Consider the following 19,339-nt stretch of genomic DNA (forward strand, 5'->3'; position numbering starts at 1 on the left):
GCAAAGGTTGGATCTTTAGTGACTAAAATCCTGTATCTAAGTGGGAAAAGTGCTGTTAAGGATGTCCATCTAAGGTAGCAGCAGTTACAGTGAATGTTAAAGGTGTAGTGGAAGGGAGATTGCAAGAGTACAGGTTGTGATAATGTACTCCCAAAAGGATAGGGAAACGGCTGATTTGAAACAAAAAAAGCTTAATATTTTAGCTTCAGACTGTTTCATGGAGCAGCTATTTAAGGAGCTTGTAGGAAGAGAAGCGATTTTTCATTCCATCTTCAAGTGTGCTTAGGAGGCCTTCAAGGTTGTACAGTATGACATGGTCTAAATGTATGTAACTTAGATTTTATATCTTTGCAAGCACAATTAAGAAAAATTAATCCATTACAGTAGCGTTTAATCTCAACATTACTGACCTTGGGAATTTTGTGTAAAAACAACAAAAGGGGAACACGCAACATGGATATCTTTTAAGGACACTGTTTAAGCTCTGAGTGAATCTATGGGAAAGCCTTTAGAAGAATGAAAAAGACAATGTGAAAAAGGCTACTGAAAGACATATTTTTAAAAGCTCAGTCTGTATCCAAATGAGGAAAATTATGCATGGACTTGAGCTCTGGCAAGTTGAACATAAAACAAAGAAGATACAAGGGTTTTGAGGAAAGTCTTCTTAAAGCATAAAACTGAATCACTTGCTTTCAAATGCAGCACAGGTGAGAACCCTGCAGGAGAACATACAGTCCAGAGGAGAGCAAAATGTAAGAGTGCAAAGAAGATGAGGCTATACTAGAAAAAAAGATCAGTGACTTGTGTCTGCTAGAATAGAGCAAAGAGAGGCATTTTAAGCTGAAAGTTTCCCTTTAAGGGAGTCAAGCCTGGAAGACAAATCTTACTGAAGTAAAGTTCACACAGGTGTTAAAACTGACTGATAAAATGAGCAGTAACGTTTCCTGAGATTTGCAGTAACACCCAAGATTTCAACAAGAGCATGAGAGTCAGCTGAGTTAATGGCTGTGCTGTGTAATCTGTTGCTTAAAGCTGCTATAGTACCAGAGAAATGGAAGGCAGCAGACATGGTGGCAGGTCTTAAAAGAGCTTCCTGCGGATTAGCAAGTATGATTTTGAGTTCTTCTAAATGGTAGAAACAGCCCTAAAGAGCAGGGAGCTGGTGGACATGTGAGCACAGCTGGGGAAGAGTCAGCTTTTGTAGAAGAAAATGTAATGCCTTATGAAAAGCGAAAATGCTTTAAGGAGATATTGACTATGTGGATAAGTGGTGAGATTGCTTATACTATATTTGGATTTATAAAGACTTTAAGCAAAATCTTTCATCATAAGCTTTTAAATAAACTAAATTGATGTGAGAAAGGAGTGCAAGTATTTTTCTTGTCATTTAATCAGTTCTTAATTACTAGAGGAATAAATTAGTTTTCTTGGTGGGGAATTCTGTGTTCAACACAATCATAAGTGATTTGAAAAAACCAGTAAGTGGTTAGGTAGCATGGTTGATGATAACCAAGTTATTCAGGATAAGAAAGATTAATCTACTGCAGAGAGATGAGGAAAAGTTTTACTATAATGAGTGATAAAATAGATGGTAGTGGTAATAAATACAAAGTAGTACCCATGGGAGAATTTCATATGGGCTCTAAATTTCACTATTGTGGTTCAGTAAAAACACATTGGAGCTACTATGCATAACTTAGCTCATTTTATAAAGAGTGAGGCAACTGGCAAATGAAAATTTAATAGGAAAGAAAGAAAAGAAGCAATACTGCTTGTGCCTCTCCCCATATCTTTAAAACTTCGTGATTTTGCTCATTCTAACAGAAGATGTCAAGGTTAATGGAAGATATAAAATGGCTTGTGTTCAGGATAGTAACTAGATTAGGACTTATCTAGATTAGGATTTGGGGGTCTGGAAAGAAGATGATTTAGGCAGGATGTGTAGGAGCCTGTGAAATCATGGATGGCATAGAAGGAGCTAATAGGGAACATATGTTTACTCTTTCCTGTATTGAAAGAACTACAGGGAAGCCAATGAAATTACCAAGTGACAAGCTCCAAACACATACATGAAAGTATTTTTTGGCAGTGCATCATTAAATTTGTGGAGTTCACTACCACAGAATATAGTGGATGGTAAATGTGTTCAGAAGAAAGTAAGAGATCAATGGAAGAAAAAACTGTCAGGTCACTGAGTATGAAGGAGCGGTTTCTGTTTTGGGTTTCCTAGAAGCAGAAAAAATATTCTGAGGTTATGTTTTTCCTTATATACTTTGGGGGAGAACACTCCTGGAACTATTTCCATAACTTCATAGGTAGTATTTTGTAGAACATCTTAAGAACAGCTTAATTCTAAAGAAGTATTTTTGACTTATTTTTAGAAATCACAAACTGCCAAACAAGCCTTTTTCATATTTTTGGGTGTTTTCAGAGCTTCTGTTTTGAAGCTAAATTAGAAGATTTACGGTTTTCAGATTATTCCCAGTTTTCAGAGAGAAAATTATTTTTGCCTAAAAGGTGAAAATGTCATCTTATTTCAGACTTACTAAAAAAAGCAGGCAAAATAAGGCAGATCACCAGCTTGGCAGTCATTATAAGCTTGTTCTGAAAACTGCAATTTCTTTAGGGTACCAAACTCACAGATTCAGGTATCTTGTTGCTTAACAAAGACTGTGTTAAAGTCAAACTCCTGTTCTCTATTTTGTTTCCTTCCCGCTAGTTATGGTGTGCTGCTTTGGGAACTGCTAACGGGAGAAGTACCATTCCGAGGAATTGATGGTCTTGCAGTAGCATATGGTGTTGCCATGAATAAGCTTGCCCTTCCAATCCCTTCCACATGTCCTGAGCCTTTTGCCAAACTCATGGAAGGTAAGCCAGCTGTGGTGTGAGTGTGGTTTGTGCTGTTTCTAGAGTGCTGTTGAGCATGGCCTCTTTGTGTTGGTTTTGTTACCTAAGAACACAGATTTTTCCAGTGGCTTTATTCAGTGCTGCAGGTTATTGTGGGAGCCAGGCCTGGCTGGTAGTGTGCTGTGACAGCCACTCTACTACCAGAGTAGTGGAAGAGATTTTTTATCAACTGGCTTTATAGGAAAATGGGGGCTATTGCTGTCATCACTTAGCTTGTTTTCTAGTAGTGAAGACTCACCAACACCAAAACTTCACTTATTTTGGTCTAGTTTGAAGGCTTTAACTTATTTTTAAATTCATAGGTCGAACATCTTGCTAGGTAATGTCAGATTGGTTTGAAACAAAACTTTGTCCTACTGATACTTCAGGGAGACGGTTTAAATGTGGCTTTGCCATTCCAAAACAACCCATATTTTCAGTCAGAATGATGTGATTTCCTGCTTTGCCTGTGGAGGTAGTTAGTGCCCAAGGAGGGCTACAGAAATATAGGAGAAAATCTGAAAGAAATATAGGAGTTAGTCATCAGAGCTGCTGTAGTTATTAGAAAGGATTCTGTGAGGTAGCTTTCAGGTGTGCTTATGTGACCTGGTCTGCTGGCCATTGCAACTACTTTCATGTGTCCTGAGCTTCAGTTGTTTCTCCCTCCCTCTCTCCCCCCCTCTCTCTTCAGTACTTTTGTCAGTGTCCCTCTTCCCAAGGATTTCCAAGTGTTTATATAAACATTTTTATACCTATCTGGCAGAAAGGAAAACAGAGGTAAAGAGAAATCAAACTTGGTTTATAGTCTTGGTGAGCAAAGAATGAGTCTCAACATAGAACTGATATTCTGTGGCCTCTGGTGGTGCTTTTAGCCTCAGGAAAGGGGTATGAGTCATGAAGAAGATGTTTCTGATGGATTTCTCTGTTTTTGGAATACTTTTACATTTCTCTGGTCTCTTCTTTAGGTTACAAGCTTCAGTTAAGGTAAAGTAAAAAATTTCATGTATGTTCTACTAAAAAAGAAACATCCTACTGGATAGTAAACAGCAGTACAGTTGCAGGTAGAGTAGCTTGGAGGCAGTGTAAAGTGAGAAACTGCACTGAGAGAGTTGATGGAACTACCAGCTCTGTGTTATGCTCAGGTAGTTCATTTTGACATGCTTCCCTAAAGCAAGGACTCTGGATTTCTTAACTATGAGTGAGTATTTAAAAATAATGCCCTCTATTGGGAAAGTTATGTAGAGACATATGGCCAGGGCTTGAACCCAGCAGCACAGGGGTGAGCGCCCACGTGGCTTTGGAACACTTGGCTTCTCCATGTGCAGGGCGAAGGCGAGAACAAAAAACCCCAATTACTTTCTGCCCCTTCACCAAAACTGTCTTTCAAAAGGCTGTTTCCCATCTTGGGTGAACTCTTGTTTCCCTAATGCTGCTTTTACTTTTGAATTACTGCCATGGTGGTCTTCACTGAGACAACAAAGCTGAACTTTTGCTCTTCACAGAAAAGAGTTATATGTTACAACTGTCCTCATTAGTGCAAATAATGGCTGATCTAGGCCTGGGAAAATAAAAGCCACGGGCCACCTGCTAGTTATTCTGTTCGCTCATTCATGCATTTGGCTGGTTGCAGCATTTTGTTGTACTTTGGGTCATGTTTGCTTTGCCATGCTTAAAACCTGAGGTAAAGAGACAGGGATTATGGCACTGACAGTCGGGCTGTAACACCCATTGCTACTAATTGGCCAGCAGCAGGGGATCATCAGAGCACTCTTTAACATCCTCAGTTCTCTAAAGAAGCAAATTGAAAGCTATAAACACAAATGCATTCCAGCTTGATACCCACAGTTTTGAAAACAAAGCTCCCAAATGCAAAATCTCAGTAACGATAAAATCGAAGGAAAGACCTGCAGAGCCAAGCCTTGGCTGTTGCACAGGTTTTGTGAAGTGATATTTATTTTTAATTACAGCTGCCCCTTGGTGTACTTCAGTTCACAAAACTGATGAATGAATGTCTTTTAGGACATCACCAGATATTTTAAGAATGTTCCCTTTTTTCTGACTTCAACATCTAGAGAACTTTTAGAACGCTTTTATAACTCTTGTCTTGTGCTGCAGTAATGTGTGTCTTATAAATCCAGTGACCATGCAGAGCAATGCTGTATGATGAGAGAGACCCATGTGTTAGTTACTTCCATTCATACAGAAAAGGTGTGTTCCTTACAAATACACGTGAATGTTAAGTTTTTCTCTTTGCTTGCTCTGGAATTTTGGTGTGCAGGCATCTAGCAGTACTAAAGAGAATAAGGACACTTGTTGAACAAGGACCTGTGTAAGTGCTGGTACAGGACAACATAGAATGAGAAAGTGATGTTTTCTGCTGGAGTAGAAATGAGGGGGAAGTAGGAGGGAGGACTGAATGAGTGTGAATTTCCTATTCAAAAGTGTCGTTAAACATATTGACATAATGGTTTGGGGGATTGTTTGTAGCTTGAGGGGTTACTTTGTATTATTTTCTGTTTCTGTTTTCAATGTTCAGTTCCCTTCGCTGTAAAACATTTCCTTTTGTACTGTTGCTCATTGAGTTGCCTTATGTGGTAAGATGGCTACCTTCAGTTCTGTGTTTTTAGAGCTCTGTTACTGGCTAAGTAATTGCATTAGATTGTAAATGAAATAAACTTGTTTATCTGTGGTTTTGCCTAAAAGCAAAAAGTCTGATTAATTTTCTCTCAAATAGTAAAAAAGGACCTGTAAAAACAGGAAAACTCTAAATGCACTATTTGATGTCATTATTTACTTGAATCTCTTATTTTCACTCAGGTTATGCCCAGTTTGCTTTGCAGGAGAGGTTTTCCATTCTGAGAAAAGATTCATAATGACTCAGCTTAGTATTAGAGTTTGGCATTAGAAAAAACCCTGGTAGATATCATCCTTCTGCAGTATGGCTGTTAACTCTGCAGTGTAACTATTATAAAATAAGTGTTTGCAAGAACCCTGCATAGTATATCTACTCTGTGAGCACATACATGCATCTTAAAGCAAAATATTTAAGGAAATTATTTGTTATTTTTAAAAAATGCTGTAAGATGTAACTTTCTGTACCATGAATAAGCCTGTATTTTACTTGACATATTATTGCAATAGAACCCAGAGACCTAGATAATTAGGTAGTTCAAGATTTGAAGTGCTGTTGGATATCGTATAAACATGAAAGCATGAATTCCATACTTGACATTAGTCAGTGCAAGTGGGCAGTGGGAAAGATGGGGTAACACAGATGGTGTGTATGCCACTCTTAGCCACTGGGGATCAGTAAAGTACTACCCAGCCTCTCAGACCTCCATACTTAGAGATCCTTGACAGTTGCTTGTCTTTGTTCTGTTCTAGATTGCTGGAACCCTGATCCACACTCACGACCTTCCTTTGCCACTATCCTAGACCATCTTACTGCCATAGAAGAGTCTGGTTTTTTTGAAATGCCCAAAGATTCCTTCCACTCCCTGCAGGAAGACTGGAAACAAGAGATCCAAGAGATGTTTGATCAGCTCAGAGCCAAAGAAAAGGTAAGTAGAGAACAATGCTCCCTGCTTGTGCTCTCTGGATTGTAATTTCCCCATTTCATGGTTCAAACAGGGATTATTGTTTAGTGCATCCCAGAGCTAATTTTGTCTGTGCTTTACTGGAGCTTGTATTAAGTCCCTGAATCAGTGACAGGTTATGATGCGCACAAGGGTAGAATCACAAGAAAATTAAATATCCACATCCTGAGCTGCTGCTTTTTCTAATATTGTAGTGAGCTTCCATTATACTCTGTGCAAATTGCTGTGATGAATTATCTTGATTGTTTGGTGCATTTGTTAACTGTCTCACTATTACCATCTTAATTGAGAAACCCAATGAAAGCTGTTAACAGGAGATGTGGGAGGGGTAGTTTCAGCATATATACTCTAGTAAACATTGCAGCTTTGGTTCTGCTGGGTTTGTGTTTTCAAGGTTTTGAGCACAACCAAAATGCATAGACTTTAATAAACATGAGTGCTACCAGGGGAAGGATCCAGTAACTGCTATAATTGAAGTCCATGTGGGTAAATAGTAGGAAACAAAAATGCTAGCAGGAATAACAGGAATGATGACCAACAGCCTTGAAGAGGAGATGTGAAAAAGCTGAAGTTTTCTTCTAGCATACTTGCAGAAAGCACAGCTCACTGCATCTAATTTAAGGTCTTTACAGAGACTGTCTTTAGTTGTTGGTAAGAAAAACTGCAGCAAAATCACTGGCGTAATAATACATTTGTAAGTTCACATTCTCTTGCCTGAAAGTAAACTCTTAATAAGCAACCACCTTGATTTGGGCTCAGAGGTTGGGTTTAGGAGGCAGAGAGAAGGAAAAGAAGACTTTGGATCAGAGGAAAGAAGTCAACTTCTACAACAATACTTAAAACATTTCTACTCACCTATTACAGTGGCTTTTGGGAAAAATAAATGAACTTATAGGCATTTCCTTGCTACTGTTGTCCCATGGCATAACTGTGTTGGAACAGGTTTTGAAAACCAGAAACTTGAACAAACAGTCAAACAATACTAACTACACTGCTCTCAGGCTGAGTACTGTATTCCTCTTTAGCAATGGAGAAATAATTTTATATTGAGTAAAATGTACCAATCTCCCCAGTGATGAGCCAGGTAACAATGACATTATTAAAAACATCTAAACTAAAATCTGTCTGATTATCTGTCTGAAGTTTAACTTGAATTCTTCAGTTTTTACCTTCTGCACTGGAATTGGCCAGCTGAAGAAAATTACTCTGAGTGCTGAATTCTTTTGTCCTTTTGGTGAGAGGAAAGGAGTGCAGTGGGATTTTGGGATTTCAAGGACAGTTTCAGTTAATTCATTTTGTCAGCAAGGGATAGATTGAAAGGTTTGCCTTATGCGTCTTCGCCAGGACCATGTCCAGATGGCTTTTGAGTGTCCCCAAGGAGGAAGGCTCCACAACCTCTCTGGGCAACCTGTGCTAGTGCTCAGTAATGCAGTAAAAAAGTGTTCACAGGGTGTCCCCTGTATTTCAGTGTGTGCCCATTGTCTCTTGTTCTATCACTGGGCACTGCTGAAGGAAGCCTGGCTTTATCTTTTTGCCACCCTTCCCTCAGGTTTTTATATACACTGATAAGATCCTCCTTCACTTCACCCAAGCCTTCTCTGTGCTAGGATGAGCAGTCCCATATCTCTCAGCCCTTTCTCGTAGGAGAGGTGCTCCAGTCTCCTAATCAACCTTCATGGCCCTTCATTGGAATCTCTCCGTGTAGGAACCCAGAGTGCCGAGAATATTTCTCTGCCTGTTTTTAAGGGTTCTTACCCCCCTGAACAACACTGTTTTAACCTCCAACCTTGGAAAAAATTACCAACAATCAGACAAGAACTAGAAAATACAGTGGTGTGAATTAGGTGATAGACTACTATGTAAGATTGTCACAGGGTGAAAAATTTAGAGGTTTTGGGCTTCTCTTTGTAGTAAATAGATAAGAGTAAAAAATATCAAAATGGAGGATTGTTGTTGTTCTCTAAACCTTCTTCTCCTTCTTCTACTACTCCATGTTCTGCAGTAAAAGTTTGGAATGATTGGATAGAAAATTCTGCAGTTCCATCCTGTGTTACTGAATAATTGGTAGGAAAGTGAAAATAATATACATTTTTAGTAACTATTGGTTAAAATATCTTTAAAGCTGTGTAAATCTTGATAATTGAGCTCACTCCTGCTTTTCTGTCTTCTATGCTGTTACCTGGGTCATGCTAGTAGCTCAGTTCCTCTGATAAGACTTAATAAACAACTAGCTGGAAGCATTGAAACTAAAGGAAAAGTCTCGGCTTATCTTTGAAACTCCTTGCAAGGACTTTCAGTAAATTCTCTCCCATCAGGAGGGACTTGATTTATGGCACAGTTCAGTGTCACTCGGGTATATCCATGTTTGTCTTGTACTGGAGAGCCTAGAATTTGACACAGGATTTCAGGTGTGGCCTCACAGGTGGTTATGTCTGATTTTTAATACTGGTACGAGGGGCCTTGAATGGCAAGCATTGAAGTCCTTGAGGAATGTTTTTGGCTCTCAGCTGAGCCTTTAACCAATGGTGTTAGCAGTTCTGTGAGCACAAGTCATTGTAGCTGTACTTTCAGAACAGGTAGTGTTAGTCTTAACCCACAGGTCACAAGGTAGCCTTTTGTTTCTACTTTCTTATCTCCCTGCAGGAGCTTCGCACATGGGAAGAAGAGCTGACTCGTGCTGCTGTTGAACAGAAGAACCATGAGGAGCTGCTAAGAAGGCGGGAACAAGAGCTGGCAGAACGTGAGATTGACATCCTGGAAAGGGAGCTCAACATCATCATCCACCAGCTGTGTCAGGAGAAGCCTCGGGTCAAGAAACGCATGGGGAAGTTCAAGAGGAACCGGCTCAAGTTAAAGGATGGCAATCATATCAGCTTGCCTTCAGGTTGGTGCCGTGTCAGGCTGTGCCAGGTGAAGTGGGAGCAACCTGTAGGTTTGAGAGTTCCTTACGTCTGACCCTTACGCATTAGAAAGGATTTGATGTACTTTGGGAAAAACATACCTCTTCAGGAGCAATAAACTAAATTTAATGCTCTTGTGGCTAGCATTGCCCAAGGTGAAGGCCAGAAGTAAATTTGAGATGCTACATGTTTGTTAGTCATTGGCTGTATATGGTTTATTGTAAAAATATGGTTGCAGTTTAACATGTTAATACGCAAAATAATCAGCTTTTTAAAGGAAGTACATAGAAAATGATGGAGGTTCATGCTCTGGGAATATTTTACATAATGCTGCAGGAGAAACTGTAATCTACTGGATTTTTTTGGTGTAGGAATCTAAAAATTACCAAAAATACATTGATAACTGTGAGACTATAATACCTAGATTGTTAGTTCATATGTGAACTCCTATTAACATGCAAGTGACTTCCAATACCACCCTTCTGGAAGAAATGTTAAATATTAGTAAGGTGTTGACGAAGTCACTCTTGAGAGTGAAGATGGTGATGTGCAGAAATACTGAATTCTTAGCATTTCTACTGCAGATCCTTTATACACATTTAAATTTGTAGAAAACAAAAAGTGTGGGGTTTGTAAATCACATAGTGCTCGTCATTACATCAGGGATGATGACTTGCACTATATTCCTTTTATTCTGGGAGACACTGGCTGTTCAGAAGAGAAATTATGATAAAATTTGTATGTTACCTATGCCTTTCTTTCGGTCTGCAAATGCCTATTTTTGGTGGTGCTTAATAAACTAAAAGGTAGGGTGCATGGATTTATACAGGGATGTACTTTGGCATGTCAGTCAACACAAGGTCTGTGTGTGTGTATGTGTTTCACACATACGCTGAGAAGATACATTTTCAGGGCTGAGTGCACATCTTTGTTCTAAATTCTGTGTGTACAATGGGCAAATAGCAATTAGCTGTAAAACTTCATTTCTACATAGATCTACATGTGCTCTTTGAAAGTTACCATAATTTTTTTTTTCTTCATTTAAAAAAAAAAAGAATTTTAACTGTGTCTTTCTGCTTTTATTTTTTTTTTCTAAACAGATTTTCAGCATAAATTCACTGTGCAGGCTTCTCCAACAATGGACAAAAGGAAAAGCTTGATCAGTAGCTGCTCCAGCCCTCCTGCAAGTCCTACCATTATTCCCAGACTCAGGGCCATACAGTGTAAGGAGCTCAATGTAGTATTGAATTTGGGGAATGTGCAGTCTGTCAACGTGGTAAGATGCCAAGATTCCATATCTAGGACAGGACTGTTAAAGAAAGTACCTAAAATGTTTGCCTTGTGCCTTGTATGTATGCATTTAGAGAGACAAATGGAGTGTCTTGGTGATGGCAGGAGTATCACCTCCTTTGGAGCCAAAACTATACTTACCCACATTCTTGAAATACTGCTGTTTTTATAGAAAATATATTCCTTAGGTGTACAAGTTAATTTTTAAAAATACTAATTTGCAGAGTAGATCTGTGAAACATTGCTATAGTGTATTAAGTTACTGTTTTAAGGAAATAAGAGCAAGGGCGCTTGTCATGCAAATAGTGTTCCCATAATAACACAGGATTAGGCAGACATACATGTATTAGAATTATGAAAGTCATGTTAACTAATGTGTAGTGTTTGTATTGGATAGCACTGCACTTGTGTTTTTGGTTTCAAACTGGTGGTTCTAAAGAGAAAACTGGTGATGGAATAAAGCTGGGGAGGCTACCTATACTTGAAAGGATTAGGTAATGCTTATATTTGGCATTTGGTTGTTAGATCTGTGTTGATAAATGGTCAGAATTATGGCAAAATCACTTTTGTTACTATTCCTGCTCTGGTCTGTGTTTTATTCTTTATGTTGCCGTGGAACCAATTATTTTAATTTTTGTATCTGTTTTTCTTTCCCATTTTCCACTGTTCTTTCCACTTATGAAGTGACACCTGCTGAAAGCAGTAAAACGTGGGGACGAAGCTCAGTCCTTCCAAAGGAGGAAGGAGAGGAAGAAGAGAAGAGAGGCCAGAAGAAAAAGGGACGCACTTGGGGACCAAGCTCACTTTGTCACAAGGAGCTAGGTGCAGGAGAAGAGGGGTAAGAGAGGGCCTGGAGGCAACTCGTGTCCAGGTTCTAAAACTGGTCATGAGCTGGCTCACAGGAGATTTGCCTATCTGCTTGCAAACACTTTCCTGCTTCCAAACTTATTTCCTGTACCAGAGATGTTAGCGATTCAAAGCAGTTTACAAAACTGCATTCAGTTCCTTTGCTAGTGACTGATGTTTCACTGTCTGCTATTAAGCCATTAGGTGTATTTGTAAGCAGTTGAACTTCTTAGCTGTACAAAACTCTCTCTAGTAGGTTTTCTCTAAGGCTCAGCTTTCTGCAATTTTGTATCATATCTGAAACTGCTTCTCTCTTAAAATTCTCAGATACGCTTCTTCTTGTCTTAAATGCTATTATATAAAAAAGTATCTGATAAAGCCAAGCAAATATCTTCTCTTCAGTCTTTTGAAAAGGACATGTACCTTGAGTGAATCAATCCTGAAAGTGATTTTTGCAGAGATACAGGTTGTACCTCTGTTTCTATAGGTTATTGTTCTGTGGCTTCTTTTTTTTTTTTTCTTTGTGTGTGTGAATTATTTATACCAGGATTTCAGTGAATCCTTACTGGAATGCTGCTTTAAACATAGGACTGTTTTGGCCTTCTAAAAGATTTTGAATGCTTGGTAATTTTTAGTGGAGTTTGAGCATCTTCCCCCTGATAAATTGATGGTTTGACTCTTGCCGTATTTTTTAGCAGGGAAAATAAAATAGCTGGTTATAATCTTTATCTTTACTATTGTGTGTTCAGGCGTGAAATGCCTGAAAAATTGATGTTTGCATAGTGCATCACTATTGTTACCTTCTGCAAGAGGGCCTGGATCTATTAAAATATGTTCTCTCTGTAAGGTACTCAAGACATGTTGACAGGACAATATGGAGGAAGCTTCTTTGACTGCTGCCTATGCTTTACCTATTCTACAAATGAAGGATAGCATTCTATGGAATTAAAACAGATGTCACACTTGACAATCATCAATTATGTAGAAAGGCAGGAGATCACTGAAGCTGGAAAAAACCACTTCTACCTTGAAATCACGTTCTTAGAATTCTGGGAATAGAGCTCTTCTGTTTTCTGTTCATTACTGTACAGTCTGAAGCACCGACTGCTTTTGGACACAGACAGCTGGAATGGAGTTGCTTGCAAACTGTGGTTGTTCATAAAACTGTCCTGTTCTCTCTACAACTGAGATGTTCTGTAGTATTCAGAATCTTTCCTAGGGAGACTCGATACAGATACCACATTTTGCAGAGTGTCTGAAACATGAGAGTGTTGCTGAGAGAGCAGTATGGCTAACATACAGTGAACCACTCCTTGCTGAGATCATGCCAGACTGCAGACTTTAATTTAAAAGGAGCAGAGTTGCTCCCTTTAAAGACTCAGAATTTAGTTCTTGCTATTTTTAAGTATTTTTTAATTCTTATTTTACAGGGTAAGGAGATAAAATTTAATTGCATGTTTAAGGTTGGAAAAGACCTTTGAGTCCAACCATTAACGTAGCCTCCATCATGTTTACCAGTAAACCATATTCCCAAGTGCCACATCCACACACTTTTTGAACATTTCCAGGGATGGTGATTCCACTGCTTTCCTGGGCAGCCTATTCCAATGCCTGGCCAGCCTTTCACTGAAGAAATTTCTCCCAATAATTAATCTAAACCTCTCCTGGTGCAAGTTGAGGGTATTTTCTCTTGTCCTGTTACTTGTTGCTTGGGAGAAGAAGCCAACCCCCACCTGGCTACAGCCTCCTTTCAGGTGTTTGTAGACAGTGATAAGGTCTCCCCCAGCTTCCTTTTCTGCAGGCTAAACAACCCCAGCTCCCTCAGCTGCTCCTTGTATGAGTGACTTTCTAGACGCTTCCGCAGCTCCACTGCCCTTCTCTGGGCATGCTCCAGCTCCTCAGTGTCTTCTTGTAGTGAGGGGCCCAGAACTGAACACAGGATTCGAGGTGCGGCCTCACCAGCACTATGTACAGGAGAACAATCGCTTCCCTAGTCCTGCCAGGATGCCTTTGGCTTTCTTGGCTACCTGGGCACACTGCTGGCTCATGTTCAACTGCCTGTTGACTAACATCCCCAGATCCTTTTCCACCAAGCAGCTTTCCAGCCATTCATCCTCAAGCCTGTAGAATTGCATGGAGTTGTTGTGACCGAAGTCAACAGAACAGAGCCCAACGCTTCATGTTATTGTACCTTATACAGTTGGCCTTGATTCATCATTGATGCAGCCTGTCCAGATCCCTCTGCAGAGCCTTCCTGCCCTCCAGCAAATCAACACTCCCACCCAACTTAATGTCACTGCAAACTAACTGAGGGTGCCCTTGATCCCCTCATCCAGGTCATTGATAAAGATATTAAACAGGGCTGACCCAAATACTGAACCCTGGGAAAATTGGGGTAAAGTGAAGAGCTCATCTTAGGATAGCGAGGTCCAGTTCAAGTATTCTCCATAATGCTGTTCTGGTAGCAGAAGTGCTGCTGTTACTGCTGCTTATGGGACTTTGAGATCCAGGGAACTTTTATCTTCATAATTTTTATCACTTTCCGTGTATTCTTCACAGGAGATAATTCCAAGTTTATGCAAGAATAGCATTGTGAAAATTGCAGTGGCCTATAATTAACATCAAGTAAAGGCAGTCATGAAAAGATGATACAGTGATTATTCACACTTCTCCATTTGTCTTTGAACATAAAGAATATGCACAGCAGCTGAAGGGAGTTGTGCTGAATTGCAGAGACTGGATGAAGCTTTTTGTTGGACTAGTTCTGTGACAGTTCACTTGTGATCTTACAGTATATTCTCAAGGATATACTGTGAAGTTTTAATTGTCTTTAAACTTGGCATTGATTAGTCACAGACTTACTATGGCACGGGTGATGGTCACCCTGCTTTTTGCACGGGTTACTAATTTTACGGAAGGTGACAGTGAACATGACTTAAAATGCTTTAGCAGTTACCTCTTAAAATCTGCAAGCTAAGTAGGCAACAGACTTTTTTTATTCACAGCAGTACTAATGCCTTAACATGGTATTACAGAATGCTATTAAGACACTAGAGATGCTGTCTTAGAGTTGTAGGGAAGTTTTTTGCAATTTGCTGAGCAAATAAACCTTGTCAATTTAGCATTCCTACACAGAGGCGCCTTTGACTTCCCAGTAGAAAAAGGCAACAGAAAAGTCACTCAATCATAATACAGCAAAGTAAGTAACAACCTTCTGGTTAGTTAATCTAAATAGATTATAGGCAAGAAGTTTTTAGGTTCCTGAATTGTTATGTTGGTGATCGAAATACAGTTTAAGTGCTAGTGCTTTCAAATCATTCCAGTTCCTCTTTCCTTAGGGCGCTAACAGACTCTAGTAGGAACATTCTCTTAAGTCAGCATGTTTTGAATTGTTTTCAAATGCACACCACTGCCTAATTAAGATGATGTGCAGGAATCTTCTGGACAGGTCTTTGAGGTCTGCTTGTAATTTGAGGGAAAAAAGAAGGAGCAAAAAATAAAAGGGAAGGATGAAAATTTTATAACCTTAAGGCAAACATAGCAGGCCTTGAAATTATTCTGGTAGCTATTTATCTTCTTGTTCAGATTGAGCTGCACTTTGCAGTAACAGCAAATCTTTAGTCTGTTCTTTGCAAGGGAAGATTGCCCTGAGAAGTCATGAGGAAGCAAACTAAGTTGAGTATGTGTTTTCCCAGCTCTCTGGAAATCTCACCTTCCTCAGTAGTTCTCTACCCATATTGTAAGAGCTTTGAGATTCAGTTTTGGAGGTGTTCACACTGCTAACGTGATTCGTTTTCACTCACCAGCTTCCCTTAATATGCATCTCTGTTTATAGTATGTATCCTAGGTAGGCATGTTGTACACCTGGGTTATTTAGATCTAATGTATGCTATTGGTGTGTTGTGTCACACAGCTGAGTATGCTGTGGAGGGAGTAAATCAGAACAGACCCACACACTGATTTGCATGTCTGTTATAAAACCCTGTGGTTGTTTGTCTTGACAAATAGGGTTCAGTGCTGTGTTGTCTGGATTCAAGATCACAGCAGGGTACTGCATGTGCTAGAATGGTTAATGAGGATGGACTTGCAGGGCAGTTGAGAACTGCACAGGATACTTTTATTGTAATGTCTGTACCACAGTCATCAATGAAATGATCATGTGCTGAATCAAGCTTAGATCCTGTGGCCTTGCTATTGCTGCAGTATAGTTTGGTGACAAGTAGAGCATCTCAATTGGGTAGAGAGCAGAGGAAAAACTCATACCAAGGCAAAAAAATACCGCAGTATAATAACATTTTTAAATCCTGGAATGGAAGCTGTCTTAGAAATGCAGAGTGATGGTGGTGGAAAATAAGAATCACGAGAGATAACTTATATATGCTTGTATTTCTCTTTAAGGGAATGATGGTAATGAATTACATGTCTTACCAAAAAACAATGCAAGCTAGTAATGGAGCTGGAAGAGAGCTTATCTCCGAGTTTTCTGTTCTTTCAGTAACAAGTTGATGCTTTTGTGTGTCCAGTTGAGATCAGTCAATCTGCAGATCTTTTTATTCCTTCCATGTAATTTCTGCCTATCCTAAGTGTGTGTGGCTTTTCATCAGCACTCTAATGTTTCATGTTTGTGGAGAAAGGCACCAAATTTTCCAGTTCAGACTATGTTGATAAATGAATAATAAAACTTTGAATATTGATACATCAGGAAGTTGTGCTGCTAACCAAAGTTCTTGACATACATGTCTGATGTCATGAAACTAGTGCAGGATGATGGTAATGAAAACCTTTGAATAGGAATTACTAATAAGTTCAGGAGCCTGGTGACATATCTTCAGACACAGGTCAAACTAGGGATTTGGGCTTGGGTTCTTCTCTTGGTCTTTGTTTGTTTTTAAGTAAAAGAAACAATGACACGATTTATATATTTAGTTGCCTTTTTTCCGTAATCTAGAACTTGTGCTTTTAACTATCTGTACTTCAATACAGTGTTTCCTCTACAGGAAAAATGTTGGGGTTTATAATATAGAGACACAGCTTTGCTGTTACAGTGACCTCAGCTTATTAGTGAGTGATGTTTGAATTCATTGTTTATTTCTGTTTCACATGGAAACATTTCTGGAGTTATTTTCCCCTCTCCTTGCTGAGTAATTTGTTCTTTACCTGCCATGGTAAGATTGATTGCAAAAAAAATCAAGATGCCTTGATTTTAAAAGAAAATGTTTCATCTGATTTTTATAGTGGTGACTTTTATTATTCCGCTTTCATAGCTTGTTAGTTATCAGCAGAGGCCTTTTGACTGCTACAGTGTAACAAATAAAGGAGGGACCTTTTGACTTTTTTTTTCTATTTTAAGGTGCTGTAAAGATGTCAGCAAATTTCTTGCTGTGGGAGGACTTCAGATCTGTGTAGTTGAGATGGATACATGCATACCCTAAGTAGATCAATAGGGAACATATGAGGGGAGAATGGAAACTGGTTGTGAGCATGATACATTTTCTCATATCCTTCTACTATTTCAGTCTGAAAGCTCTGGTAGAAGGATGCAAGCAATGGTCATCCAGTGCACCGAATCTTGGGAAGATCCAGAGAACTGCACCTGCTTTTCCAGGATTCACCAGCTTAGCAGAGATGGGTAAAGCAATTCCCTGAACTTGGTACTCTCATCCCCACTTCCATTCACATTTGAATGAACCTCTTTCCTGACCTTCTCCTGGTACCTTACAGTAATGTTTTCATTTTGTTTGGTATGTGTTTTTCTTTTATTCTTTGTCAAGTATCCACTTTCTCCTTCTGGGTTTTCTTTTTGTTCACCTCATTGCTTGTGCTTCTCCCTCTGTCAAGCTAACAAGCTTAATTCTCCTCTAGCTCCGTGCTGTCTCTCAGCTCATTTCCTGTATAATGATATTTACATGTGCAGCATGCTTACACCTTCACTTGCAAGGAGCAATCCTTAAAATTCTCCTACCTTTTGCTCCTGATTCACAAATGTAAATTTACTCTAGAAGTAACTGAGGTGTAGGTTGCTTTTGAAATGCTGTTCTGCAATTAATCCCGAGTGGATGAATGCTTCACTAATTTCTTTCACTTTGATAGTGTTTCCAGTTACTTGTCTCAGCCTATCTGCTTTGGAAACAATAGTCTGTGAGTATTTGGGAGTTGATGAATGATGTTTGTGATGAGAGCAGTTGCATCTTCTGAGGAGAAGCTTATTTTGAAGTATATTTGTGAGACAATTAAATTTGCCAGTGAAAATGTTACATTGATACAAAGTCTATTTTCATTTGCTTTCCAGATGATGAGGACAGCGAATGTTTTAATGGAGAGGGCAAAGTGCACCCTTCACCTGTGCACAATCAGTCATACCTCTGCATCCCATTTCAGAAGAACGAAGAGTGGGATGGCCCTTCAAGTGATGCCAATGAGGAGTCCACCCCTGTTAACTCTGCTACTAGTACCCCACAGCTGACACCCACCAACAGCCTCAAACGTAGCGGCTCCCATCACAAGCGGTGTGAGGTTGCATTGCTTGGCTGTGGAGCAGTGCTGGCGGCTGCAGGCCTGGGTTTTGATCTCTTAGAAGCAGGGAAGTGTCAGCTGCTGATTGAGGAAGAGCCAGAGGTGCCCAAAGAAGAGAAGAAGAAGCGTGACAGCATTTTTCAGCGAGCTGGACGCCCACGCAGGAGCACTAGTCCACCTTCCCGGAAGATCTTCAAGAAGGAAGATCCCCTGTTGTTGCTAGGCGAGCCATCCACATCCCTCACCCTTCTTTCCCTGTCTTCCATTTCCGAATGTAATTCCACCCGGTCCCTGCTGCGCTCAGACAGTGATGAGATTGTGGTTTATGAGATGCCTGTCAGCCCAGTGACAGTCAGGGCTCCCTTGCCAGCCATTACAAACCCACTGGTCAATGTCCAGATCGAGAGGTTCAAACAGGACCCCAACCAGTCCTTGACTCCCACACATGTGACGGTCTCTTCCCACACCCAGCAAGGCGGACACAGGCGCACACCTTCTGATGGGGCCATCAAAGGGGGTGGACTGGTTGTCAATGGGTGCCCAACCAGTGGATGCCCTTCTGGTAGCTGTTTAACTGGAGCACTGGGAGCAGGTAGGTTTTAAGCCATCTTCCTTTTCCTCTTCAGAATAAAGACAGAAGCAGTATAATTACTTGTTGCTTATACATTCGTTGAGATGACCAGCCCACAAGAATTGCTTGTGGAGGCTATCTTTACACAAATAGCTAACAGAATAATGCAGTAATGGTTTCAGTTCCAGCATGTCTACACTAAAGAACTCTCTCTGCCCCCCCATGCTGTGAAGCAGAGCATAATATTTTTTCTTAGACAAAAATGGTACCAAATTACAAATATTGCACATTTTTCTCAGGATTTCATCTCCATTGCCTTTATACACTTGTTTGTATTTCAAAGTAAATTCTGGTCTCTAAGGTGAAAATGGGATCCATAAAACAGTTTGAGGCTGTGCTACTGTTGCTCTAATTCCTTTGCAAACAAAAGGGATCTTTCTGGGTAGGTGTGCTCACTGTTGCAGCCTTTAAGAGTGGCTGTGACTTCATAACTTAAAAGATGTTTTACTGTGTTCTTGCCCTAGTAAGTCACCAAAAAAAAGGAAGGACTAGAATCATAAATTAAAATCTGATTTAATTAGCATTTTCCCAAAAGTAAAACAAAATATGAAGTTGTCTTTTGAATGGAAGTCTGCAGTAAAATGTGGGTTAATTCAGATGAAAAGTATTCATTAAAATGGTATTCATGAACATGTACAAGTTACGTTGTGTTTGTAAAAAAAAAAAATCAACCGAAC

At 39.7% G+C, this 19,339-nt stretch overlaps 1 protein-coding gene across 4 annotated transcripts in view; it reads left to right on the forward strand.

Moving 5' to 3' along the window:
- The window catches only part of MAP3K9 (mitogen-activated protein kinase kinase kinase 9), a 54,518-nt gene that overhangs the window by 33,080 nt on the left and 2,099 nt on the right, over nt 1-19,339 (forward strand). For 2 of the 4 annotated variants that reach the window (XM_069017541.1, XM_069017545.1), the window contains 7 exons: nt 2,720-2,868; nt 6,271-6,446; nt 9,126-9,366; nt 10,483-10,605; nt 11,357-11,510; nt 17,035-17,147; nt 17,808-18,623. In XM_069017541.1, the coding sequence (XP_068873642.1) occupies nt 2,720-2,868; nt 6,271-6,446; nt 9,126-9,366; nt 10,483-10,605; nt 11,357-11,510; nt 17,035-17,147; nt 17,808-18,623 (1,772 nt within the window). The remainder of the gene's footprint in view (nt 1-2,719; nt 2,869-6,270; nt 6,447-9,125; nt 9,367-10,482; nt 10,606-11,356; nt 11,511-17,034; nt 17,148-17,807; nt 18,624-19,339) is intronic. The other 2 variants (XM_069017543.1, XM_069017544.1) reach the window with 2 other exon arrangements.

Source organism: Aphelocoma coerulescens, chromosome 5 (assembly GCF_041296385.1).
Source record: "Aphelocoma coerulescens isolate FSJ_1873_10779 chromosome 5, UR_Acoe_1.0, whole genome shotgun sequence".
In the NCBI taxonomy this organism is placed as follows: Eukaryota; Metazoa; Chordata; class Aves; order Passeriformes; family Corvidae; genus Aphelocoma; species Aphelocoma coerulescens.